Source organism: Dama dama, chromosome 32 (assembly GCF_033118175.1).
Source record: "Dama dama isolate Ldn47 chromosome 32, ASM3311817v1, whole genome shotgun sequence".
NCBI classification, from domain to species: Eukaryota; Metazoa; Chordata; class Mammalia; order Artiodactyla; family Cervidae; genus Dama; species Dama dama.
The window spans coordinates 40,117,655-40,140,364 of record NC_083712.1 but is presented as its reverse complement, the minus strand read 5'-3'; the positions used below and the strand labels follow the sequence as shown (position 1 = coordinate 40,140,364).

General features: G+C 41.8%; 1 protein-coding gene across 1 annotated transcript in view; it reads right to left on the bottom strand.

The window, feature by feature from the left end:
* Positions 1 to 8,597: 8,597 nt before the first annotated feature.
* LOC133050491 (disintegrin and metalloproteinase domain-containing protein 5-like) overlaps positions 8,598 to 22,710 on the bottom strand; it is an 81,462-nt gene continuing 67,349 nt past the window's right edge. Inside the window, exon 13 of the mRNA XM_061134687.1 lies at positions 8,598 to 8,704. Coding sequence (XP_060990670.1) covers positions 8,692 to 8,704 — 13 coding nt within the window. The 3' untranslated portion in view covers positions 8,598 to 8,691. The remainder of the gene's footprint in view (positions 8,705 to 22,710) is intronic.

Sequence of the window (22,710 nt, the reverse complement as noted above, 5' to 3'; positions counted from 1 at the left end):
CATTTTGGTACTAGTTTGTCTTCCAGGGACCTCTATTTCCAGGTTTTAAGAAGAACTTAAATCCTGGGGTTTATTTTTGAAGAAAGTGACCGTCTGCTGTATATTTAGTGGGAGCTGGCAGTGGGCATAGTCCTGGATTGCCTTCTGAACTTGTCTGTGATTAATAGTGTACTGCCATTATACAGGCTCACTTTCTTATCTAGCAGCATGTCAGTGGTAAAAAAATAAAATAAAAAAGGCCTCCCATAAGTCATTTCAAGTGGGCTAAGCCTCAGACCCCTCCTAGGGCTACAAGATGCTGAGGTGTGCAATAGGAAGCAAGGTGATCCTGGGCTCATGAGTCTCTTGACAGAGCTCTGCTAAAATTTTCTTTAAAGGAAGGTTCACTGTCTCTACCTTCCCTGAAGACAGGGGGTGCCAAGAGGGCCCCTGTGAGCCCCCCTGTGAGCCCCTCTGTGATTTTGGCTATAAAAGCAGGCCCATTATTCCCCTGGTGGGATTTGGGGACTATATTCTGGTATTGGGATCATTTGGGTGAAATATGACTGCCAGTCTATCCCCTACTCCCACCCCAGGTATGTCCATCAGTGATGAACTGGCCCGAGTAACAAAGGGAGATTTGATGGGCCTATGAGTTATTGGATTGGATGGATCAGTGGGTTACTATACACACAGAAATCACAGACAAAGGTTACTTGTTTTACTGTTCTTTTAAGCCCTTTCTCTGAAAAAGCCTTTGGCCTCACGTTCCATAGCGCATCCTTCCCATGGTGGGTGGCGGCAGATAAGCTCTTGGTCTCCATTTTTGGGCCCCAGAGATTAGAACCTTACCCTCCTTTTATACTAGCCTGTGTTTCCTTTCTCATAGCTGCATTTCTTAGCATTTTCTTCTTCCTGTGGTGAATTGTGGCGGAGGCTAGGGAGTTCGGGGAAGGGTGGCCAGTCACTAGGGCCATAACTTGCTCAGGTTCTTTCAATGGAGCTGCCTGTTTTTCAGTTCCATCAGCTTTGCTGTTTCCTTGGCTCACAAAAGATCCCTCCCTCTGGTAGCCCCTACAGTGGATTACTGCTACCCAGGTCAGGAGCTATACTGTTTATAAAAGAGTCAGAATCAAATCTGTATGTCTTGTGGGGGTTTATATCTATTGGTTAACATTTCCCTTTTTTCCAAATGGCAGCATGAGCATGTATCACGTATCACATGGAACCCATATTTAGAGTCAGTAAAAATGTTTAATTTCTTATCCGTTTTCATTGCAAAGCCTTCAGTAATGCAGTTAGTTCAGCCTTCTGGGCCAACGCCTGGCAGGGCCTTGGTTTCCATGACTTCATCTAGACTAACTGTGGCATACCCCGCCTTTCAGGTTCCCATTACTACAAAACTTCTCCTATCAGTAAATCACTAGACCTCAAGGCTTCATCTAGAAGATCAGATTCACTGGAGTAAGTTTATTCTATGGTCTCTACACACTGATGCACAAAATCTCCACTCTCAAGGCAGAGTTGCCAGGTTCAAGGTTTGGCACACATCAGACAAAGGAGCCTGGCATGCTGCAGCGCATGAGGTCTCAGAGTCAGATACGACTTAGCAACTGAACAACAACAGCAAGGTAATGTCGGGGTGTCCTTTAGGAGGGACTGACATCTTGTTAGCCTCTCCCCAGTCAACTAATAATGTCCCTTAACTTCCAGCACAGAATGTACATGGTGAGGGTTAACACATCTCAGCGTTGTCACAGGGTGAGATTGGGAGCGTCATAACCAACAGGGCTGAGGCCACTCCTGCCCACAGGCAGCCTGGCCATCCCAGGGCCACAGAGTCGAGTTGTGTCGAGAAGTAAGTCCCTGGTGTCTGATCCAGCCCCAGCTTTTGGGTCAGGACCCCTAGTTCTACCCCTCACCTCTCATGAACATATTGGGGGCTTGTCCAAATTCGGAAACCCGGCGCTGGTGCTCTGCTCAACTGTCTTAAAGCTGCAAAAGCCCACAGGTGGTCCCTATTCATTGAAGGGGCTCTCTCTTGTCTCTTTAGAGCCTCATTATTGGGGTTTTGCTGAAGGCCATAATTTGGAACCCAGACAGGATAGAATTTTTCCCAGACAGCCATCCTGGGAAAGCCTTGGAGCTGCCAACTTGTGGTCAGAGAAGGTAATACACTAATTGCTGTTTTTGATCAACAATCAAGACTCCTGCCCCTGGGGTCAAAACAAACCCTAAATACTGAGCCCCATGACTGTGAGATCTGAGCCATGGTTGGGGAGACATTATTTCTTCTTTCTGCCACAAAATTTAGAACCTTAACAGTATTTGGATCTAAATCCTGTTTTGTCTCACCTTTTGTTGTTCAACTGCCAAATTGGGTCCAACTCTTTGTGACCCCACGGACTGCAGCACATCAGGCTTCCCTGTTCCCCACCGTCTCCTGGAGTTTGCCCAAATTCACGTCCACTGAGTCGGTGATGCCATCCGACCATCTCATCCTCTGCCACCCTGTTCTCCTTTTGCCTTCAATTTTTTCCTGCCCTTAGGGTCCTTTCCAATGAGTCCCCTGTTCACATCAAGTATCGGAACTTCAGCTTCAGCATCAGTCCTTCCAATGAGTTTTCAGGATTGATTTCCTTTAAAATTGACTGGTTTGATCTCCTTGCAATCCAAGGGACTCTCAAGAGTCTTCTCCAACACCACAGTTCAAAAGCATCAATTCTTCGGCACTCAGGTTTCTTTATAGTCAAACTAGCACATCCATACATGACCACTGGAAAGACCATACCTTTGAGTATATGGACTTTTGTTGGCAAAGTGATCTTTTCTTTTTAGTGCACTGTTTAGTCACTAAATATCAATAAATCATCAACCTATGCATGAATTCCCTCATTTCCCTTGCTAACATGTTTCCAAAAAGGTGGACGCTATCCCAAAAACCATGCAGAAACACTACTGTCCAGTTATATTGGTTAGCCTCCAGGGTGTCAATGTCCTATTCAAAGACAAAAAAGTAAGAGGAGTATGGATGTAGGGGAATAGAGAAAAATGCAGCTTTGAGGTCCAAAACAGAAATACTGAGTGTCCCCTGGCAGGCACTTGGGCAAGGAGGGTGTATGGGTTTGACACCACTGGGTGAATAGGGATGACAACCACATTTAGTGCTTGCAAACCTTGCACAAACTGATATTCCTCATTAGGCTTATGAATGGGGAGGTCTGGAGTGTTGCAAGAGGATTGGCAGGGTTTAATGAGTCCATGTTTGAAAAATTTGATGAGCAGTGATTGCGTCCTCATCAGAGTCTCAGATTTAAGGATATGTCCTTCCAGGGGTATTTTCCCCCAGGCCTTAATAATTCTTATTGTGTTGGGGGGGGCGGGGGGGTTGGGAAGGTCAGCAAAATTACACATTTTGCCATCCTGGAACCAAGGTATCACAAAATCCAAGATTTAATTGCTTTTAAATTTGAGGGGATGCCTGAGGAGTATCTTGATGAGCAGCAGGTGGGTCACCTGGGGCTGCTAACAGATGCAGTCTCTGTTTGAATTCTCTACCTCCTTAGACTTCACCCTACCCTAAGCACATATTAGCTCCTAATTGATTTAGCAAATCTCTCCAGAGAAGACAGTCAGAGCATTCTGCCATATACAAAAAGGAGTGAGTAATAATAATAGACCTGATTCTGCAGGCAAGGGGAGACGTAAACTGCCTTACCATTGGCCGTCTATCAGCTACCATCACAGTGCAGTCAGGGTTGGAGACGGGGCCGGCCAGCCAAGCCAGAACAGAGCAGGAGGCTCCACTGTTAACAAGAATTAATTCCTGCTTCCTGCCACATCGCGAGTGACCCACAGCTCCTCTGGAGTCATGAGGATGGATCAAGTGGGATGTGGACCTGGAAAGGCACTCGGGCCCCATCAGACGGTATGCAGGAATCTCTCATAGGAGAGATTTGCAAGGAGCTAGGACATCCCTCCTTCCAGTTCCCTCCCTTTCAACAAAAGACATGCTGCTTTGGGCCCAGACGGCTTCCACTGAGTCAGCCTTCTTGGTCCTCCAGGGTCCCCTTGAGGTCATGGGAGAATCAGTACAGTCAAAAGCTTTTTTTTGTTTGTTTTTTAATTAGCCTCATATCCATTTTGGCCTCTTCTGTGAAGTATTGCTTATTATTGACCTTGAAGTCCTCCTCTACCAAGGTTGACAATGGGGTTCGGGGCCCAGCCTCAAGCTTTTGTAATGTTTTCCAGATGTTAGGAGTGGCCTGGGAGATAAAATGCATGGCCAATCGTGACCTCCCTTCTGCCGACTCAAGGCCCGGGTGAGTGTCCTTCCCTAAGTCCCTGTCACCTGGCTCAGGAAGACTGCCGGGCTTTCGTCTTTTTCCTGTGTAATCTCTCGGACCTTATCATAATTTAAAGGCTTCGCTATACGCCTTTTCATGGTTTCCGACAGACAAGTAACATAATGTCTCCTCCCAGCCTGCCTACTGGGACTGTCTACATAGTCCCAGCATGGGTCATGTTCAGGGTTCATCCCCACCTGCCTGATAAGTTTGGTGGTGCTGACTGGTGGCTAGTAGGCCATCTGAGGGTCTCCTGGCATTTCTCAGTCTCTGCTCCTTTTCATCGCAGGTACAACAGGGGGCCAGAGTAACCATGATGTCCTGCCAGGTGAGAGGGAATGTCAATACCAGCCTGGTCAGTTCATCCCTAAACTTGTCAGGCTTCTTTGAGAAGGGGACACTCCCTTGAGTTGTCACTTGACTCCCAGCAGGTGGGAGTCTTCTACCTCCCAGAAGAAGTAAAAGGCCTTGTGGAGCGGAGGTAGGGGCTGTCTTTGAGCTCGACTGGAGCCCCTCTGGGGAAAGCTCTGGAGGCTCCAATTTGGGAGGGTTCTGATTTGACAAGGTAAGACGGAAGTCGGAGGGCTGAAGGCGGTGATGAAAGGAAAAAAATGGGGGCCTGAAAAGGGGGTTTGGGGGACCAATGGCTTGTCAGCGGTTGAAAAACCGGGGTCCCTGAGGTCTGGCTCCAAGTCTCTTGGGGGCAGCACAGGAACAGAAGGTCTTCACTCAATGACAGGAACCCCTCAAGTCAGGACTCTTGATAAAGTCTCATAAAGAGGGCACATACTCAGCCTCCTTCCATTTTTGAGACTTCTTAACAAATTGGTCCAATTGCAAACTGGTGTCCTAATTTAAAGGATCCCGCATGCTAGGGCCACTTCTCCTGGTCACCTGAGGCACGTTGGTGTCAGGCTGCATTGCAAAAGAAAATCAGCTTTTTTTTTTTTTTTTTTTTTTTAACTGTCTCCACAATCTTCTATTGTGGAGAATGCAGCCCTGAGGAGAATCTTTGGGGGTTCCCTGGGCATCTTCCATGTTTCCATATAAGCCTGGAGGCTAACAGTGAGAGACCCTGGGAACTCGAGGCCTGGTATAACCACCAAGGGGATCACAGAACTCCCTCCTCAGAGTCAGACACACACACGAGGGGCTTCCAGGATGAAGGGGACGGGAGTGTAGGCGTGAGGTCCAAGGGAGAGGAAAAGGGGGATAAAAAACGACTGAAAAAGAGAAAGAGGCACAGAGAGAGATTGCCTTTTCCACTCACCCCCTACAGATGTCTACTCAGGCACCTACCCCAGCACTTCCAGAAAGGGCCAGCGAACAAGGGAGCACCCCGTCCACTGCCTGCCAGGTCCTCGAGCCCAGAATCCAGCCAGTTGTAAGTTGTGAAAGTGAGTCGCTCAGTAGTGTCCCATTTTTTGCGACCCCATGGACTGCAGCCCGCCAGGCTCCTCTATCCAGGGAATTCTCCAGGCAAGAACACTGGAGTGGGTTTGCCATTTCCTTCTCCAGGGGATCTTCCCCACCCAGGGATCAAACCCTGGTCTCCCACATTGCAGGCAGATTCTTTACCAACTGAGCCTCCAGGGAAGCGCGTACGTTGTGTGTGGGACTGGCGCCTACGCGTACCTCACAGAAATCTGTCACCTCAGCCCGTTCCCTCAGGGCTTCTCTCTCCAGCAGGAAAATGAGGATACTGGGACGATCGGACTTCTGGCCACGACATGATACGAGGTCTGATTCCCCTATCACCCTCGGAAATCTCTGGTCAGGAAGAGCCCGCAAGGCAGGGAGCTGCGTGCTGAGAAGCAAGCCCCTCCCGCCCCTGCTGGTCACCCGGGCGAGATGAGCCGCTGCCGGCCAGAGGGAGCTGGTCCCACAAGCCAAGAGGAGAGACGCGGTAGCCGCCCACGGCCCGACCTCTCGGAAGGACAGGACAAAAGCAGAGGATGGAGAGGGGACGTAGAAGCTGTCAGGAGAAGGAAGGGGCAAAGGGGAGAAGGAAGCGTTGTCTGAATGAGGGTCCTTAGGCCCCCAGGGGCCCGGAAGGCAGACTTACCAAACGTGGGGGTAGTTAGGGTTCTGGTCTTTTCGTATCTTGTTCATGATTTGCTCCAACTGGGCGTGCGCTCAGTTATTTTTCGTCCATGCTCCATTACTCTGGGAGAAAATTTAACTGCCACTGTCTACATTGATGATACTTTTATAGTAGCTCATGATTTTGGAATGTTGTGGAAGCAACCTGGTTTCCTTCCTTCTAACAAATACAATTTTAAACAGCTGCTATGTTCACCAATTATTAGATGCAATACTTTAAGCCCGTCACTTCAGCTATTATGATGACTCTGGGGAATCCTAAACTTGACTCTCTGGGAGTGAAGGGAAATAACTTTGCTGACATTTCTGCAAGGAATTTAAGGGCAACAGCTGCCAAACTTGCGTCATGATCCAAAGGGATATTTCTCCAAATGAAAACAGAAAAACTGGCTAGAGAAGCTCAACAATTGGCCTCAAAAAAAATAAAATAAAAAAGGAAAATAGAGATTAAAAGTTCAACAATTGTTCTTGTGATTAAAAGAGAAATCTCTGGTTTGGACCAATTTATTCCTTCTCAGATCCAGATTTACCGTTTCACTGCCTGCTCTGCAATAATGGATTGAGCGCTATTTTCGCCGTTAGTGAAGGCAGTGGTAGGACTAGCCAGCAGAGGGCACCAGAGGTACATTGACGGAAGAACAGGCTCCACCCGCGTGTAGTGTTTGGCTTTTATTTTCTGCTGCACAGGGCGTGAGCAGCGGTGGCCTAAGAAGTCCAATGATGCTTTATCCCAGGTGCTCACGCTCCCAGAGTATGTCTCCCTTAGGTGATATCTCGCTAGCCTCCCTGGGTCCAGTAACCACATTCTTGGATCCTACTGACACCACCTCATGGACTTCAGGTCTTGCTCCTGCGTCACCACCTCCACAGACTTTGTATAACCCCCGAAACAGTTGTGGTTTACCCACACCCATCCCGATTCAGACACTGTACACTCCAGCGCGCACATGAAGTGGCATTGGTTCTCTCAGCAGCACCCGCTGGAGTTATGTTTTCTGCTTTTCTCCATGTCTGTGGGCTGCCTCTGGCCCGAGCCATCAAGCAGGCAGAAATCACACCTTCTCCAAGGAGGTCCGAACCTCAGCCTTGGGAGAGCGGCCACTCTTCCAAGTGTATCCTCCCTTGGGTACTTTCCCTCAGACCTAAGATACGTGTTGAGTTCTCATGATATCTTTATAATGGCTCTCCAATGGAGTATATTATTAAACTACCCATTTAAATTACTGTGTAATCCCTGTTCTCCTGATTGGACCTGCACAAACATAAGGCCACAGGCACAAGCTAAAGGAGGAACTCCACTGCTACTGTGCTGAATGACACCGGAGAGTCTGACTTGACGATTTGGCAGACCATAACGAGCAGTTCAAATGGATGGCCACCTTGTGTCCCATGGTAAAATAGTCCATCTCTACTAGATCCCAGTAACACACCATTTCTTAAAAGATACATAAAAATTAGGTTCATGACTTTGAAAAGAACCTTTGCAAGTAAGTGGTCCTGATGCTTTTACTTCCTTGAAAGTATTAGTCGCTCAGTCGTGTCTGACTCTTTGCAATCCCATGGACTGTGGCCCGCCAGGCTCCTCTGTCCATGGCATTCTCCAGGCAAGAATACTGGAGTGGGTTGCCGTGCCCTCCTCCAGAGGATCTTCCCGACCCGGGGACTGAACCCCAGTCTCCTATAGTGCAGGTAGATTCTTTACTGTCTAGGCCACCAGGGAAGCCCTTAGCTTCATGGTAAACCTCCTCTTGGTAAACAGGAATCTGAACACACCAAAGCAGGTATACAGCTTTCAAAGAGGAGAAGTGGTAACAAGAGAAAGACTGGATTCAACAACTCCTGAGTAAATGCCCCTAGGACAAGTCACAGGCTAGCTGAAGTCTATGAAGGAGGAAGGAGAAAAGTGGGGGAGAGGTTCAGGTCAACTGAAAGAGCAGAACGGAAAAGGGATACTCTCTATGCTGGGGTCTTGAGACACAACTGGCAGGCTCTCAAGGCTTTATGGGGTGAGGGTCTTTGACTGCTTTTAGCTGACTGAGAGTCTTTTTCAAGTTAGATACAGTGGAAGTTGAAACTGAAAATACAGAGAAAACACCAGACATAATTAGGATGATTCAGGCGCAGTTGATTTATTATTTCATAATTTAAACCGTCAGCAGTGACAATAGACGGGACAGAGAAATATGTTTGTTTTTTTTTCTTCTTGGTTTAGGCCAGTTTCTGGTGATTTATTTGGTACTATCCTCTCTATAGGGCAAGACCATCAGTGACTGTTGCTATAAGGGAAAACAAGATAAAACATAAAATGAAATAAGTGTTACTATTTTTGTGAGCCCACATACTTCTAAAACAAGAAATTTATTTAAAAGGCATGGAAATTGAAGAGAGAGGATCAAGTAAATAATAATCGATTCCAGAAAAAAAAAAAAATCATCTGTTAAATCGGCTGCAAATAGTCTTAGTCTTGTGTCTTCCTAAAATATCCTAAGTGCTTATTTATCAATTTTTGGTAACTATCTAGGGCAATAAAGCAAAGTGCCTTTAAAGTTCCATTCTAAGTCTATAAACTGATTTTAGTTTAGAACAAAAAAGAAAGAGATACAATATTTCTAAGTACAATCACATTCTATAAAGGATAAAAACACAAACACACATGCACACACCTGTCTATACATCTATATATTGAAATAATTTAACAATGATCATCCTGTGTGCTAATGTTAATGGTTAGTTTTTATTGTTTTGAATAGTTTCAAAGGGATGTTTAGATTCTCATGAACGGATACACTAAAAAATACCCCACAAAACAACAAGGACATCAAAAACAAAAAGCCTAAAAACCAATCAGAGCCAAGAGGAGCCAAAGGAAACATTAAACAAAAAATAATGATGTCTCATGAATGGACTCTGGACCAGAAGAAGGACATCTACTAAAAGCTAAGAAAATATGAATACAGTATGGACCTTAGTTAATAATAATATATTAAATTGCTTTATCAATTGTAACTTATCAACTAATATTAGATGGTAATAACAGAGAAGACTGAGTGTAAAATATATGGAAGGTTGTACTCTTTTCTCAATTTTCTGTAAATTGAAAATGTTTCAGTGCAATAAAGCCTCTTTGGAATTTAAAAAAAATGCATGAATATTTATTACTTGTTACTACTATAATAAGAAGAATGATTTGCATACTCACAAGCATATACAATGTATTGAATAAATCAAGAGAGGGGAGTAATGGCAAGATGCAGGCATTGCAAGCTCTCTGGACAGAAAAGGATCTTACTCTCATTAAAATCTAAGGTATTCCTTCAGAATTATGATTAATGGAAATGGTTAAGCATAAAATAAAGTCAAAATGTTTGTTGTAAAACTCAGCACAAAACTTAAAATGATCAAATATTTTTGGAGCCAAGAAAATAATGTTTAAAAAACAAGAATTAATTAACAGTAGGCTAGATCTAAAATTCAAGCTTAAATAAGAGAAAAATCAGTGGAGAGAGTTAAGAGAAGGTAAAAATACACTCAGCAGTCCTTAAAATAAATGGAGTCTCAAAAGTGCCTCTAATCCATTATTATTAATATTATATTGCATATTTGTCTTTCTATGTATACTCATTAAAGAAAGCTCATTACGGAGAACAAAATGGTAGAGAAGCAGGTGGACCATGGACTAAATCTCTCTCCACGGATACATCAGGAATACACCTTCAGACACAGAAGTGCATTCAGGACACCAGCTGAAAGTGGACAGGAGGACCAGACCAGCAGAAAAGAAGAGAACCACGCAAAACTCAGTAGGACAAGGAACTAGGGGGAAAAAGAGGAGTGTTAGTAGGACTGGACCTGCCCTCGGCAGATGGGGGAACTGAAGCAGGGGTCCACTCCCCACATCATCGGGGCAACTGTCTGAGTCAGAGGAAAAACATTTAAGGCTGAGAGTAAAACAGCCAATCCGTGGCAGCCTAAAGGGAATGAGACTCAGACAGTCCTTGCCGCAGCCATACATACCCTGGACAGGGACGCAGGTCCCCTGGAAGGGGCAGCGGCTGGGAGCTGGAGATTAGGGATTGTGGAGAAATCCCAGGGCGAGGGCTGCTGTTGACTGCAGAGAGACGGATCTAGAGGATGTGAGGGAGGAGACTGTGGTGGGAAAAGCCTGTGGAGGAAAGCCAGGCAGCCAAGGAAGCAAGGCGATAAGGCTGAGTCACCTGCAGGGGGTGGAGCCATCACCATGGCCTCTCTCTCTCCCCACATGCCTGCATCAGCAGCTGAACAATAGAGAGGCTGGCCCATCAAATGCCCGACACACAACTACACAGCAGGACCCCACACAAGGTGCCCCTTTAAGTGACTGATGTGCAAAACCCAGCCGGGGGGGCCCTCTGTGTGCCTGACACACGGAACAACACAGAAGGATCCGAGGGAAGGGAGCCCTCTAATTGCCTGAACGGAAGGAGATATGGAGAAAAACTGACCAAAGAGGCTTTCTCATCCCCAGCTACAAGAGGCTTGAAAGAGACTCTGACAGGGCCATAACTCCTGTGGTGGAGGCAGTCTGTGTCCCTGCACACTTGGCACCCCCAGGGTCCCTGCAAGCCAAGCCGCTGTGCCCACTTCATGGTCAACCCTCACTGGGGCAGAGCTGACACAGGCAAAAATGTCCTGCGTTTATGCACCCAGGGTCGCTTGGGTCTGTCCAACTCTTTACAACCCTGTGGACTGTGGCCTGTCAGGCGCTTCCAGGCAAGAATACTGGAGCGTACTGGCCAATACTGGCTGCCATACCCTTCCAGAGCACTCTATTTCCTGCTGCCCGAGCTGCCAACTCCCCTGAGGACCCGGTGCTGCCAGAGCCCCTGCAACCCAAGCAGCTGCACCACCTCCACGCCTGGCCCTCACTGGGCAGACCCGAGTCCTCCAGGGCAGCCTCAGGAGCAGACCCCAGTGGACTAGCCACATGCAGAGGTGGAAAGAAAACCACAGCTGAAACCCAGGGGCAGTGTGGCTAAGGAGAAGACCCAAACCCCTCCCACCTGCCGTACAAGCTGCAGATTAGATCCACAGGATCCACTAGGCAGACGCTGTGTCTATGAAACATACATAAAAGGACACCGAGAGCTCCCACAAAAGAAAACGCACCCGTCTGACAGCTGTGGACACTGGAGGCAAGAACACACAGGAGCAGGAGCAGATTAGAATCTGAGCTGCCCCCACAGCGGGTCCGGAGACCAGCACAGTGTTGGAGGGCATCCTAGGGAGGGGAGGTGGGCTGTGACTCCCAGCGAGGGAAAGGGCTCTGACAGCAGTGATGCGAGAAAAACTTTTATTATTCTTGTGTTTTGACTTGTTCTGTGGACTCTTTGGGATTTTTTTACTTTTTTCTTTTTCTATTTTTTTCCCTTCCCACCACCTCCTCCCATTGTAGTTGTCGATTTTATTGGCACTATGAAATCTAATTGAGTTTTTTAGTTTCATTTTTTCCTTTCTAAGTCACATTCTTTATTGTTCTTATAAACTTCTGCCGCTAAGCTGGACTTTTGCAAATCTGTGGAGATTTTCTTTCTTTATTTTTCCTCTATTTTAACTTTAATTTTAAACTTTTTAAAAACTTATTATTATTGTTTCCACATTTATTTCTTTGTTTGCTTTTCCTACTGTTCTTTTCTCCTTGGAGTTAATCTTTAATGTATATAAATCTTCTTTATCTAGATCTATTTAACATTGCATACTTATTCTTTCTTTCTTTTATTTCTTTCCTTTCCTCTCAAATTATTTGTTAGTTTTGTTTTCATAGCTTTATTCCCCACTTGGAACCTTGCTTTAGTTTTGTTTTCCAGTTTATGCTTTAGTTAGTTTTATTTTTAACTGGTAAATACAATTTTTTATTTCCTTTGTTCGCTGGGTCAATTTATTGTATGTTATTTTTGTTCGACTGCTTTAATTTTGCTTATGGGTCTATATGTATATGTGTATATGCAGTCACACTTTTTATTGTTTTATAAACTTCTGCCTCTACGTTGGGTATTACAGTACTGTGGCGCTTTCTTTTTTTTTTTTTTTTTTTTTTCCTTACTTCTTCCTTTCTTTTTTTCTTTTCTCTCTTTCTTTTAATTTTATTAAACCTATTATATTTTCCTCCATTTATTCCTTTCTTTGCTTTTCCTACTGTTCTCTTTAATGCTCAAAATTCTCCAAGTAAGGCTTTGGCAATATGTGAACCGTGAACTTCAGATGTTCAAGCTGGATTTAGAAAAGGCCGAGGAACCAGAGATCAAATTGCTAACATCTGCTAGATCATCAAAAAGGCAAAAGAGTTCCAGAAAAACATCTGTTTCTGCTTTATTGACTACGCCAAAGCTTTTGACTGTGTGGATCACAATAAACTGTGGAAAATTCTGAAAGAGATAGGAATACCAGACCACCTGACCTGCCTCTTGAGAAACTGGTATGCAGGCCAGGAAGCAACAGTTAGAACTGGACATGGAACAACAGACTGGTTCCAAATAGGAAAAGGAGTACATAAAGGCTGTATATTGTCACCCTGCTTATTTAACTTAGATGCAGAGAACATCATGAGAAACCCTGGGCTGGAAGAAGCACAAGCTGGAATCAAGATTGCTGGGAGAAATATCAATAACCTCAAGTATGCAGATGACACCACCCTGATGGCAGAAAGTGAAGAGGAATTAAAAAGCCTCTTGATGAAAGTGAAAGAGGAGAGTGAAAAAGTTGGCTTAAAGCTTAACATTTAGAAAACTAAGATCATGGCATCTGGTCCCATCACTTCATGGCAAATAGATGGGGAAACAGTGGAAACAGTGTCAGACTTTATTTTTTGGGGCTCCAAAATCACTGCAGATGGTGATTGAAACCATGAAATTAAAAGACGCTTACTCCTTGGAAGGAAATTGATGACCAACCTGGTTAGCATACTAAAAAGCAGAGACATTACTTTGCCAACAAAGTCCGTCTAGTCAATGTTATGGTTTTTCCTGTGGTCATGTATGGATGTGAGAGTTGGACTGTGAAGAAATTTGAGCACCGAAAAATTGATGCTTTTGAAGTGTGGTGTTGGAGAAGACTGTTAAGAGTCCCTTGGTCTGCAAGGAGATCCAACCAGTCCATCCTGAAGGAGGTAAGTCCTGGGTGTTCACCGGAAGGACTGATGCTGAAGCTGAAACTCCAATACTTTGGCCACCTCATGCGAAGAGTTGACTCATTGGAAAAGACCCTGATGCTGGGAGGGACTGGGGGCAGGAAGAGAAGGGGATGACAGAGGATGAGATGGCTGGATGGCATCACTGACTCAATGGGCATGAATTTGAGTAAGCTCCAGGAGTTGGTGATGGACAGGGAGGCCTGGCGTGCTGCGATTCATGGGGTGGCAAAGAGTCGGACACGAGTGAGCAACTGAACTGAACTGAACTGAAATGGATTAAATGCTTCAACCAAAAGACACAGACTGGCTGAATGGATACAAAAACAAGACCCATATATATGCTTTCTACAAAAACTCACTTCAGACCTAAAGACGCACAGACTGAAAGTGAGAGGATGGAAAAATATATTCCATGCAAATGGGAAGCAAAAGAAAGCAGGGGTAGCAATCCTCACATCAGACAAAATAGACTTTAAAGTAAAGAAGTTTACAGGAGATAAGGAAGGACACTACATAATGGTCAAGGGGTCAATCCAAGAGGAACACATAACAACTGTAAATATCAATGCACCCAACACAGGAGCACCTCAATACATAAGACAAACATAACAGACATAAAAGGAGAAATTGAAAGTAACACAATAACAGTAGGAAACTTTAACAGCCCACTCACACCAATGGACAGATCATCAAAAAAGAAAATTAATAAGGAAACACAAGTCTTAAAGGATACATTAGAAGAGATGGATCTCATTGATATCTTCAGGACATTCCATACAAATGCATAAGAATAAACCTTCTTCTCAAGGGCACATAAAACATTCTCCAGGAGAAACCACATCATGGGTCACAAATCAAACCTCAGTAAATTTAAGAAAATTGAAATCATATCAAGAATCTTCTCCAACCACAATGCTATGAGACTAGATATCAATTACAAGAAAAAAAAAAAAAAAACTGTAAGAAACACAAACACATAGAGATGAAACAACATGTTTCTAAATAACCAACTGGTTACTGAAGAAATCAAAAAGGAAATCAAAAAATTTCTAGAAACAAATGACAATGAAAATATGACAACTCAAAACCTATGGGATTCAGCAGAAGCAGTTTTAAGAGGGAAGTTTATAACAATACAATCCTACTCAAGAAACAAGAAAAACATAGAGTAGACAACCTAACTTTACACCTAAAACAACTGGGAAAAGAAGAAATAAAAGACCCAAAAATTAATTGAAGGAAAGAAATCATAAAGATCTGAGCAGAAATATATGAAAAAGAAATTAAAAAAATACTAAAGATTAATAAAAATAAAAGCTAGTTCTTTGAGAAGATAAGCAAAATTGACAAAACTTTAGCTAGACTCTTCAAGAAAAAAAGAGAAGAATCAAACCAACGAAATTAGAAATGAAAAAGGAAAGGTTACAACAGACAATGCAGAAATACAAAGGATTATAACAGACTATTATGAACAACTATATATAAAATGGATAACCTGGAAGAAATGGACAGATTCTTAGAAAAGTTCAATCTTCCAAGACTGAACCAGTAAGAAGTAGATATTATGAACAACCCAATTACAAGCACTGAAATTGAAGCTGTGATTTAAAAAAAAAAAAAAAAAACTCCCAAAAAAACAAAAACCCAGGACCAGAGGGCTTCACAGGAGAATTCTATCAAACATTTAGAGAAGAGCTAGTGCCTATCTTTCTAAAACTCTTTCAAAAAATGGCAGAGGAAGGAACACTTCCAAACTCATTCTACATCATTCTGATACCAAAACCAGAGACAACACAGAAAAAGAAAACTACAGCCAATATCACTGGTGAACATAGATGTAAAAGTCCTCAACAAAATTATAGCAAACAGAATTCAGCAACACATCAAAAAGCTCATATACCATGATCAAGCTGGGTTTATTCCAGGAATGCAAGGATTCTACAGTATACACAATTCAATCAATGTGATACACCAGATTAACAAATTGACAGATAAAAACCATATGATCATCTCAGTAGATGCAGAAAAGACCTTTGACAAAATTCAGCACCATTTATGATGAAAACTCTTCAAAAAAAAGGGCATAGAAGGCACCTACCTCAACAGAGTGAAGACTATATAGATAAGCCTATAGCAAACATTATTCTCAATGGTGAAGAATTGAAAGCATTCCCCCTAAGATCAGGAAAAACACAAGGGTGTCCACTTTTACCACTATTATTCAACATATTTCTAGAAGTCCTAACTACAGCAGTTAGAGAAGGAAAAAAAAAAAAATAAAAAGAATCCAGATTAGGAAAGAAGTAAAGCTCTCACTGTTTGCAGATGACATGATACTGTACATGGGAAACCCTAAAGATAGTATCAGAAAATTACTAGAGCTAATCAGTGAATTTAGCAACGTTGCAGGATACAAAATCAACACACAGAAATCACTTGCAGTTCTATATACTAACAATGAAAAATCATGTGCTCACTTCGGCAGCACATATACTAACAGTGAAAAATCAGAAAGAGAAATTAAGGAATCACTCCCATTCACCACTGCAACAAAAAGAGTTAAATATCTAGGAATAAACCTACCTAAGCAAACAGAAAAACTGTACATAGAAAATTATAACACACTAATGAAAGAAATCAAGGATTACATAACAGATGGAGAACTATTCCTGGGTAGAAAGAATCAATATTGTGAAAATGACTATACTACCAAATGCATTCAACAGATTCAACGCAATCCCTATCAAATTACCAATGACATTTTTCACAGAACTAGAATTAAAAATTTCACAATTCATATGGAAATACAAAAGACCCTGAATAGCCAAAGCAGTCTTGAGAAAGAAGAATGAAGCTGGAGGAAACAACGTTCCTGACTTCAGATTATACTACAAAGCTACAGTCATCAAGACAGTATGGTACTGGCACACAAACAGAAATATAGACCAATGGAACAAGATAGAAAACCCAGAAATAAACCCATGCACCTATGGGTAACTTATTTTTGACAAAGGAGGCAGGGATATGCAATGGGGCAAAGACAGCCTCTTCAATAAATGGTGCTGGGAAAACTGGACAGCTACATGTAAAATAATGAAACACCCTACACAAATATAAACTCAAAATTGATTAAAGACCTAAATGTAAGACCAGAAACTATAAAACTCTTAGAGGAGAACAAAGGCAGAACACTCGATGACATAAATCAAAGCAAAATTCTCTATGACCCCCTACAAAAATCTGTAAAGCAATTATCCTTCAATTAAAAAAATAAATAAAAAAAATAAAGAGCTCATTACTCAAGGACAAGTGGAAAATTAAGAAAATTTAACATGATAGTGAAAGAAAGTAATACACAAGTGCTTGGACCTGGTGCACTGGGAAGACCCAGAGGGATCTGGTAGAGAGGGAGGTGTGACGGGGGATCGGGATGGGGAATACATGTAAATCCATGGCTAATTCATGTCAATGTATGACAAAAACCACTACAATATTGTAAAGTAATTAGCCTCCAACTAATAAAAATAAATGAAAAAAAATAAATAAATAAAAAGAAAAGAAAAAAAAAAAGAAAGTAAAATTTAAGAAGATATACTAAGATTTAGAAAGCATATCACTCAAATGCCCAAATGATTAAAAATAACTAACTTAAAAATGTTACAACTTGATACAAATAGGTAGGTAGTGATCATTACAACCAGGTATTTGGCAGTCAAAAAACAAGAGTGTACACATTATATTTAAGCTTTGATCAGTCTCCCTTCTAGGAATTTACCATGAGGCTATAATTGCATAATTATTCCAAAATGTATATCTATATAAGGATGTTTATTAGAGTGTAAAGATTCATAATAATGGATTTCTAAAATGTTATTTTTCATTTTTAGGCTAAATACTATTTGTCAAAAAATGATGATATAGGCCTAGATTTTAAGATATAAAAGTTTCCCATAATAGTCTCCAAGTAAGAAAAAAGGGTATAAATAAGTGGTTTTTTTTCTTTAGAAGAATTATTAAGGATATATATACCTATTATATGGAATAAATCTAATGGAAGTTAACAGAAGTTTTCTTTGGGTATTGTGATGAGAAATTTATCTGTAATTCATATACCTACCAATGTACTTTGGATATTTTAATAAATATGTGATCATCATTAAAAATCAGAAGGGGAAGTGCAGGTGGTGCTAGTGGTAGAGAATCAGCTCACCAATTTAAGAGACATAAGAGTCACAAGTTCAATCCCTGGGTCGGGAAGATCCCCTGGAGGAGGGAATGGCAACCCACTCCAGCCTGCCTGGAGAATCCCATGGGCAGAGAAACCTGGTGGGCTACAGTCCACGGGGTCACAAAGAGTCAGACATGACTGAAGTGACTAAGCACCCATGCACATATATTCTGTAGGTTTTGGCTTTTTTAAAACAAAAATCTCCATATTTTAATTCATTGCTAGTTAGTTCTAAAGTTTATTTTGTTATCCCTACTTTCCCCTCAATGAATTTCAGAATCTTTTTCTAAATTTTCTCTACCCCTGTACATAAAAAATATTTTGAATGAGTTTATGTTAAATATACTGAAGCCTACCTAGGAGGCCCTAGTGGTAAAGAACTCGCCTGCCAATACAAGCGACTTGAGATGAGGGTTCACTCTCTGGATCGACAAGATCCTCTGGAGGAGGGCATGCGATCCACTCCAGTAATCCTGCCTAGAGAATTCCATGGACAGAGGTAGCCCAGAAGGCTATAGCTCATGAGGTCAAAAAGGGTCAGACATGACTGAAGCAATTTAGCACAGCACCTATACATAGATTATTGATGTTTGAAAAGAATAAGCCTTAAAGTTAAAAGCATAAAAAAAAGAAGTAAAGACAAGCAGATTCAAGTTAAATGGAAAAGGAAAGAAAAATATTTTAGATAACTGGACTCAAAATTTACAGAAATCCTTGTTAAAATTTTAGGAAACATTTAATTACTTATAAAATAAATGTAAAACTTAATAAGCATTATAATAGTAAAAATAAAAATCATACATTTAATTGAACCCTGACAGCTTTCAGTTCAGCTCACTTCAGTCGCTCAGTCGTGTCTGACTCTGCAACCCCATGAAATGCAGCATGCCAGGCCTCCCTGTCCATCACCACTCCCGGAGTCCAACCAAACCCATGTCTATTGAGTCAGTGATGCCATCCAACCATCTCATCCTCTGCCATCTCCTTCTCCTCCTGCCTTCAATCTTTCCTAGCACCAGGGTCTTTTCCGATGAGTCAGCTCTTCACATCAGGTGGCCAAAATACTGGAGTTTCAGCCTCAACATCAGTCCTTCCAATGAACACTCAGGATTGATCTCCTTTAGGATGGACTAGTCAGATCTCCCTGCAGTACAAAGGACTCTGAAGAGTCTTCTCCAACACCACAGTTCAAAAGCATCAATTCTTCGGCCCTCAGCTTTCTTCACAGTCCAACTCTCATATCCATACATGACCACTGGAAAAACCATAGCCTTGACTACATGGACCTTTGTTGGCAATGTAATGTCTCTGCTTTTTAATATGCTGTCTAGGTTGGTCATAACTCTTCTTCCAAAGAGTAAGTGGCTTTTAATTTCATGGCTGCAGTCACCATCTGCAGTGATTTTGGAGCCCAGAAAAATAAAGTCAGCCACTGTTTCCACTGTTTCCCCATCTATTTGCCATGAAGTGAAGGGACCAGATGCCATGATCTTAGTTTTCTGAATGTTGAGCTTTAAGCCAACTTTTTCACTCTCCTCTTCTACTTTCAAGAGGTTCTATAGTTCTTCTTCACTTTCTGCCATAAGGGTGGTGTCATCTGCATACCTGAGGTTATTGATATTTCTCCCAGCAATCTTGATTCCAGCTTGTGCTTCTTTCAGCCCAGGTTTCTCATGATGTACTCTGCATTTAAGTTAAATAAGCAGGGTGACAATACACAGCCTTCATGTATTCCTTTTCCTATTTGGAATCAGTCTGTTGTTCCATGTCCAGTTTTAACTGTTGCTTCCTGACCTGCAGTCTAATAGCTTTAGGATATGCCAAACTGCTGAACAGTAATAAAAGTATTAAAGTAATAAAATATATGCTCCTGCCTGCAGCGTGTTAGAGTTCTTGTTGCTTGATATTCTAACCTACCCTTGACATTGCCAGTTCTTTTAATTTCAGCCACTCTTATAAGGGTATAGGGAACACTTTTTATTTTAGTTTGCCTTTTTCTGATGACAAATGATGTTAAGCAATTTTTCATGTTTTGAGCCTCTTTTGTATCATCTTCTGTGAAGTGTCTTTTCAAATGTTTTGCCTATTAGGCTCCTGCCTTTTGTTATTGCTTGGCAGGAATCCTGTATGTGTTCTGAGTGTGAATCCCTTATTGGAAATATGTATTACAAACATCGTCTCCCATGTTGTGAATTCCCTTTTCTCTTTCACAAGGGTGTCTTTCGTGAAGCAAAGCTTTCTAAATTTTTTTAAAAACTTTATTCTACTGAGGTTAGAGACACATAAATGAAATCTATTCTCTTAAATTTTTAAGCATACAATGCGGTGCTGCCGCATGCAAGCTCAGCTGTGTCTGACTTTTTGTGACCCCATGGACTATAACCCGCGAGGCTCCTCTCTCCATGGGATTTTCCAGGCAAGAATACTGGAATGGGTTGCCATTTCCTCCTCTAGCGGATCTTCCCAACCTAGGTATCAAACTCGCATCTCCTGGCAGGTGGATTCTTCATCACTTGTGCCACCTGGGAACAACAATATGGATGATGGTATAGAGCACATGTCTAGATTTTGCACAACTAAGACTTCATTCTCATTGATTGGCAACATCCCACTTTCCCTTCACCCCAATCTGAGGCAACTAAAATTCTACTCTCAGTCCTAGGAGCTTCGCAATTTGAGATATCCTAAAAGGAATCATGCAGTGATTTGTCCCTTTGTGGCTGGTTTATTTTAATCAGCATAATGTCCTCAAGGTTCAACTCTGTGATAATATATGCAGGATTTCCTTCGTTTCTATGGCTGAACATTCCATTATATTTATATACCACATTTTTTTATCCATTCATCCAGTGATGGACACTGAGTTTGTGTTGTGCTGCAACGAACATGAAAATGCTAATACTTCTTTGAGATCTTGATTTCAATTCTTCTGGGAAATATATATTGAAGTAGGATTGCTGGGTCATACAGTAGTCCTATTTTGTAATTTTTTGAGAAATCTCCAATAGTTTTGAACAATGGCTACAATATTTTGCATTCCCACCATTCCCAACAATGTAATGGAGAAGGAAGTGGCAAACCACTCCAGTATTCTTACTTGGGAAATCCCATGGACAGAGAAGCCTGGTGGGCTAGGGGGTCACAAGAGTCGGACACAATTTAGCGACTAAACCACCACCACAACCAAGTAAAATGATTCCAATTTCTCTGCATCCTTGCCAACATTTGTTGACTTGTGGGTTTTTTAAATAATAGCCATTCTAATGGGTGATGCCTCATGTGGTTTTGATTTTCATTTCCCTGATGACGAGTGACCTGAACTATCTTTTCCTACTACACCTATTCATCATAAGTATGGCATTTGGGGAGAAGCATCTATTCAACACTTTAGCCCATTTTAAAATCAGGTATTAATTTTTTTATTGATAGTAGGAGTAACATGTGTTTGGTTATTAATTCTTTTTCTGATACTTGGTTTACAAATATTTTCCCCCTTTCCATAGATTGCTCATTGACTCTATTAAATGTTTTCCTTGCTATGCAGAAGGTTTTAGTTTGATGGAGCCCTACATGTCTATTTTTTGCTTTTGTTGCCTGTACTTTTGGTATTAATCCAAAAATTCATTGCTAAGACCAATGATATGAAGCTTTCTCCCTATGTTTTCTTCTAGGATTTTTATAGTTTGGGGTCACATTTAAGACTTTAATCCATTTCGAGTTTATTTTTGTGTCTGATATAAGGTAAAGGTTCAATTTCATTCTTATTCATATCGGGTTTTGCCAATACCATTTCCAAATGTGTATTCTTGGCACCAAAGATCATTTGACTATGTATGTGGGGGTTGAATCCTGCACTATTTCATTTCATTGGTATTCGTCTTTGTAATAGTATCATGCTCTTTTAATTACAGTATTTAATTACTGCTTGTGATATATTTAAAAATCAGGAAGTTTGATGCCTCCAGCTTTGTTCTCAAAATGTTTTGGCTATTGAGGGTCTTCGTGGTTCCACATCAATTAATTTTTTATATTTCTGTGAAAATGCCATTATAAGTTTGATAGACATTTCATTGAATTTGTAGATTTTTTAACTTTTTATATTGTATTGGGTTATAGTTGATTAATTACAGGTGAACATAAAAGGGACTCAAACATACATATGCATGTATCTATTCTCCCCCAGGCTCTCCTCCCATCCAGGCTGCCACATAACATTGAGCAGAGTTCCCTGTGCTATACAGTAGGTCCTTTTTGGTTATCCATTTTAAATAGAGCAGTATGTACATGTCCATCCAAAGATCCCTAAATATTCCTTCTCCTCACCCTCCCCTCCTGGCAACTATAAGCTCGATCTTGAAGTCTGTGAATCTGTTTCTCTTTTGTGAGTTCAATTGTATCACTTCTTTTTAGATTCCATATATAAGGAATGTCACATGATATTTCTCTGTCTCTGTCTGATTTACTTCACTCACTATGACATTCTCTAGATCTATCCATGTTGCTGCAAATGGCATTCTTTCATTTTTTTTAATGGCTAATATAGGAACTGCTTCAATGTTTTCCACTTTAAGTATAAATTCAGTTCAGTTCAGTTGCTCAGTCATGTCCAACTCTTTGTGACTCCATGGACTGCAGCACACCAGGCCTCCCTGTCCATCACCAACTTCCAGAGTTTACTCAAACTCATGTCCATTGACTTGGTGATGCCATTCAACCATCTCATCCTCTGTTGTCCCCATCTCCTCCCACCTTTGATCTGTCCCAGCATCAGGGCCTTTTCTAATGAGTCAGTTCATCACATAAAGTGGCCAAAGTATTGGAGTTTCATTTTCAGCATCAGTCCTTCCAACAGATATTCAGGATTGATTTCATTTAGGATGGACTGGTAG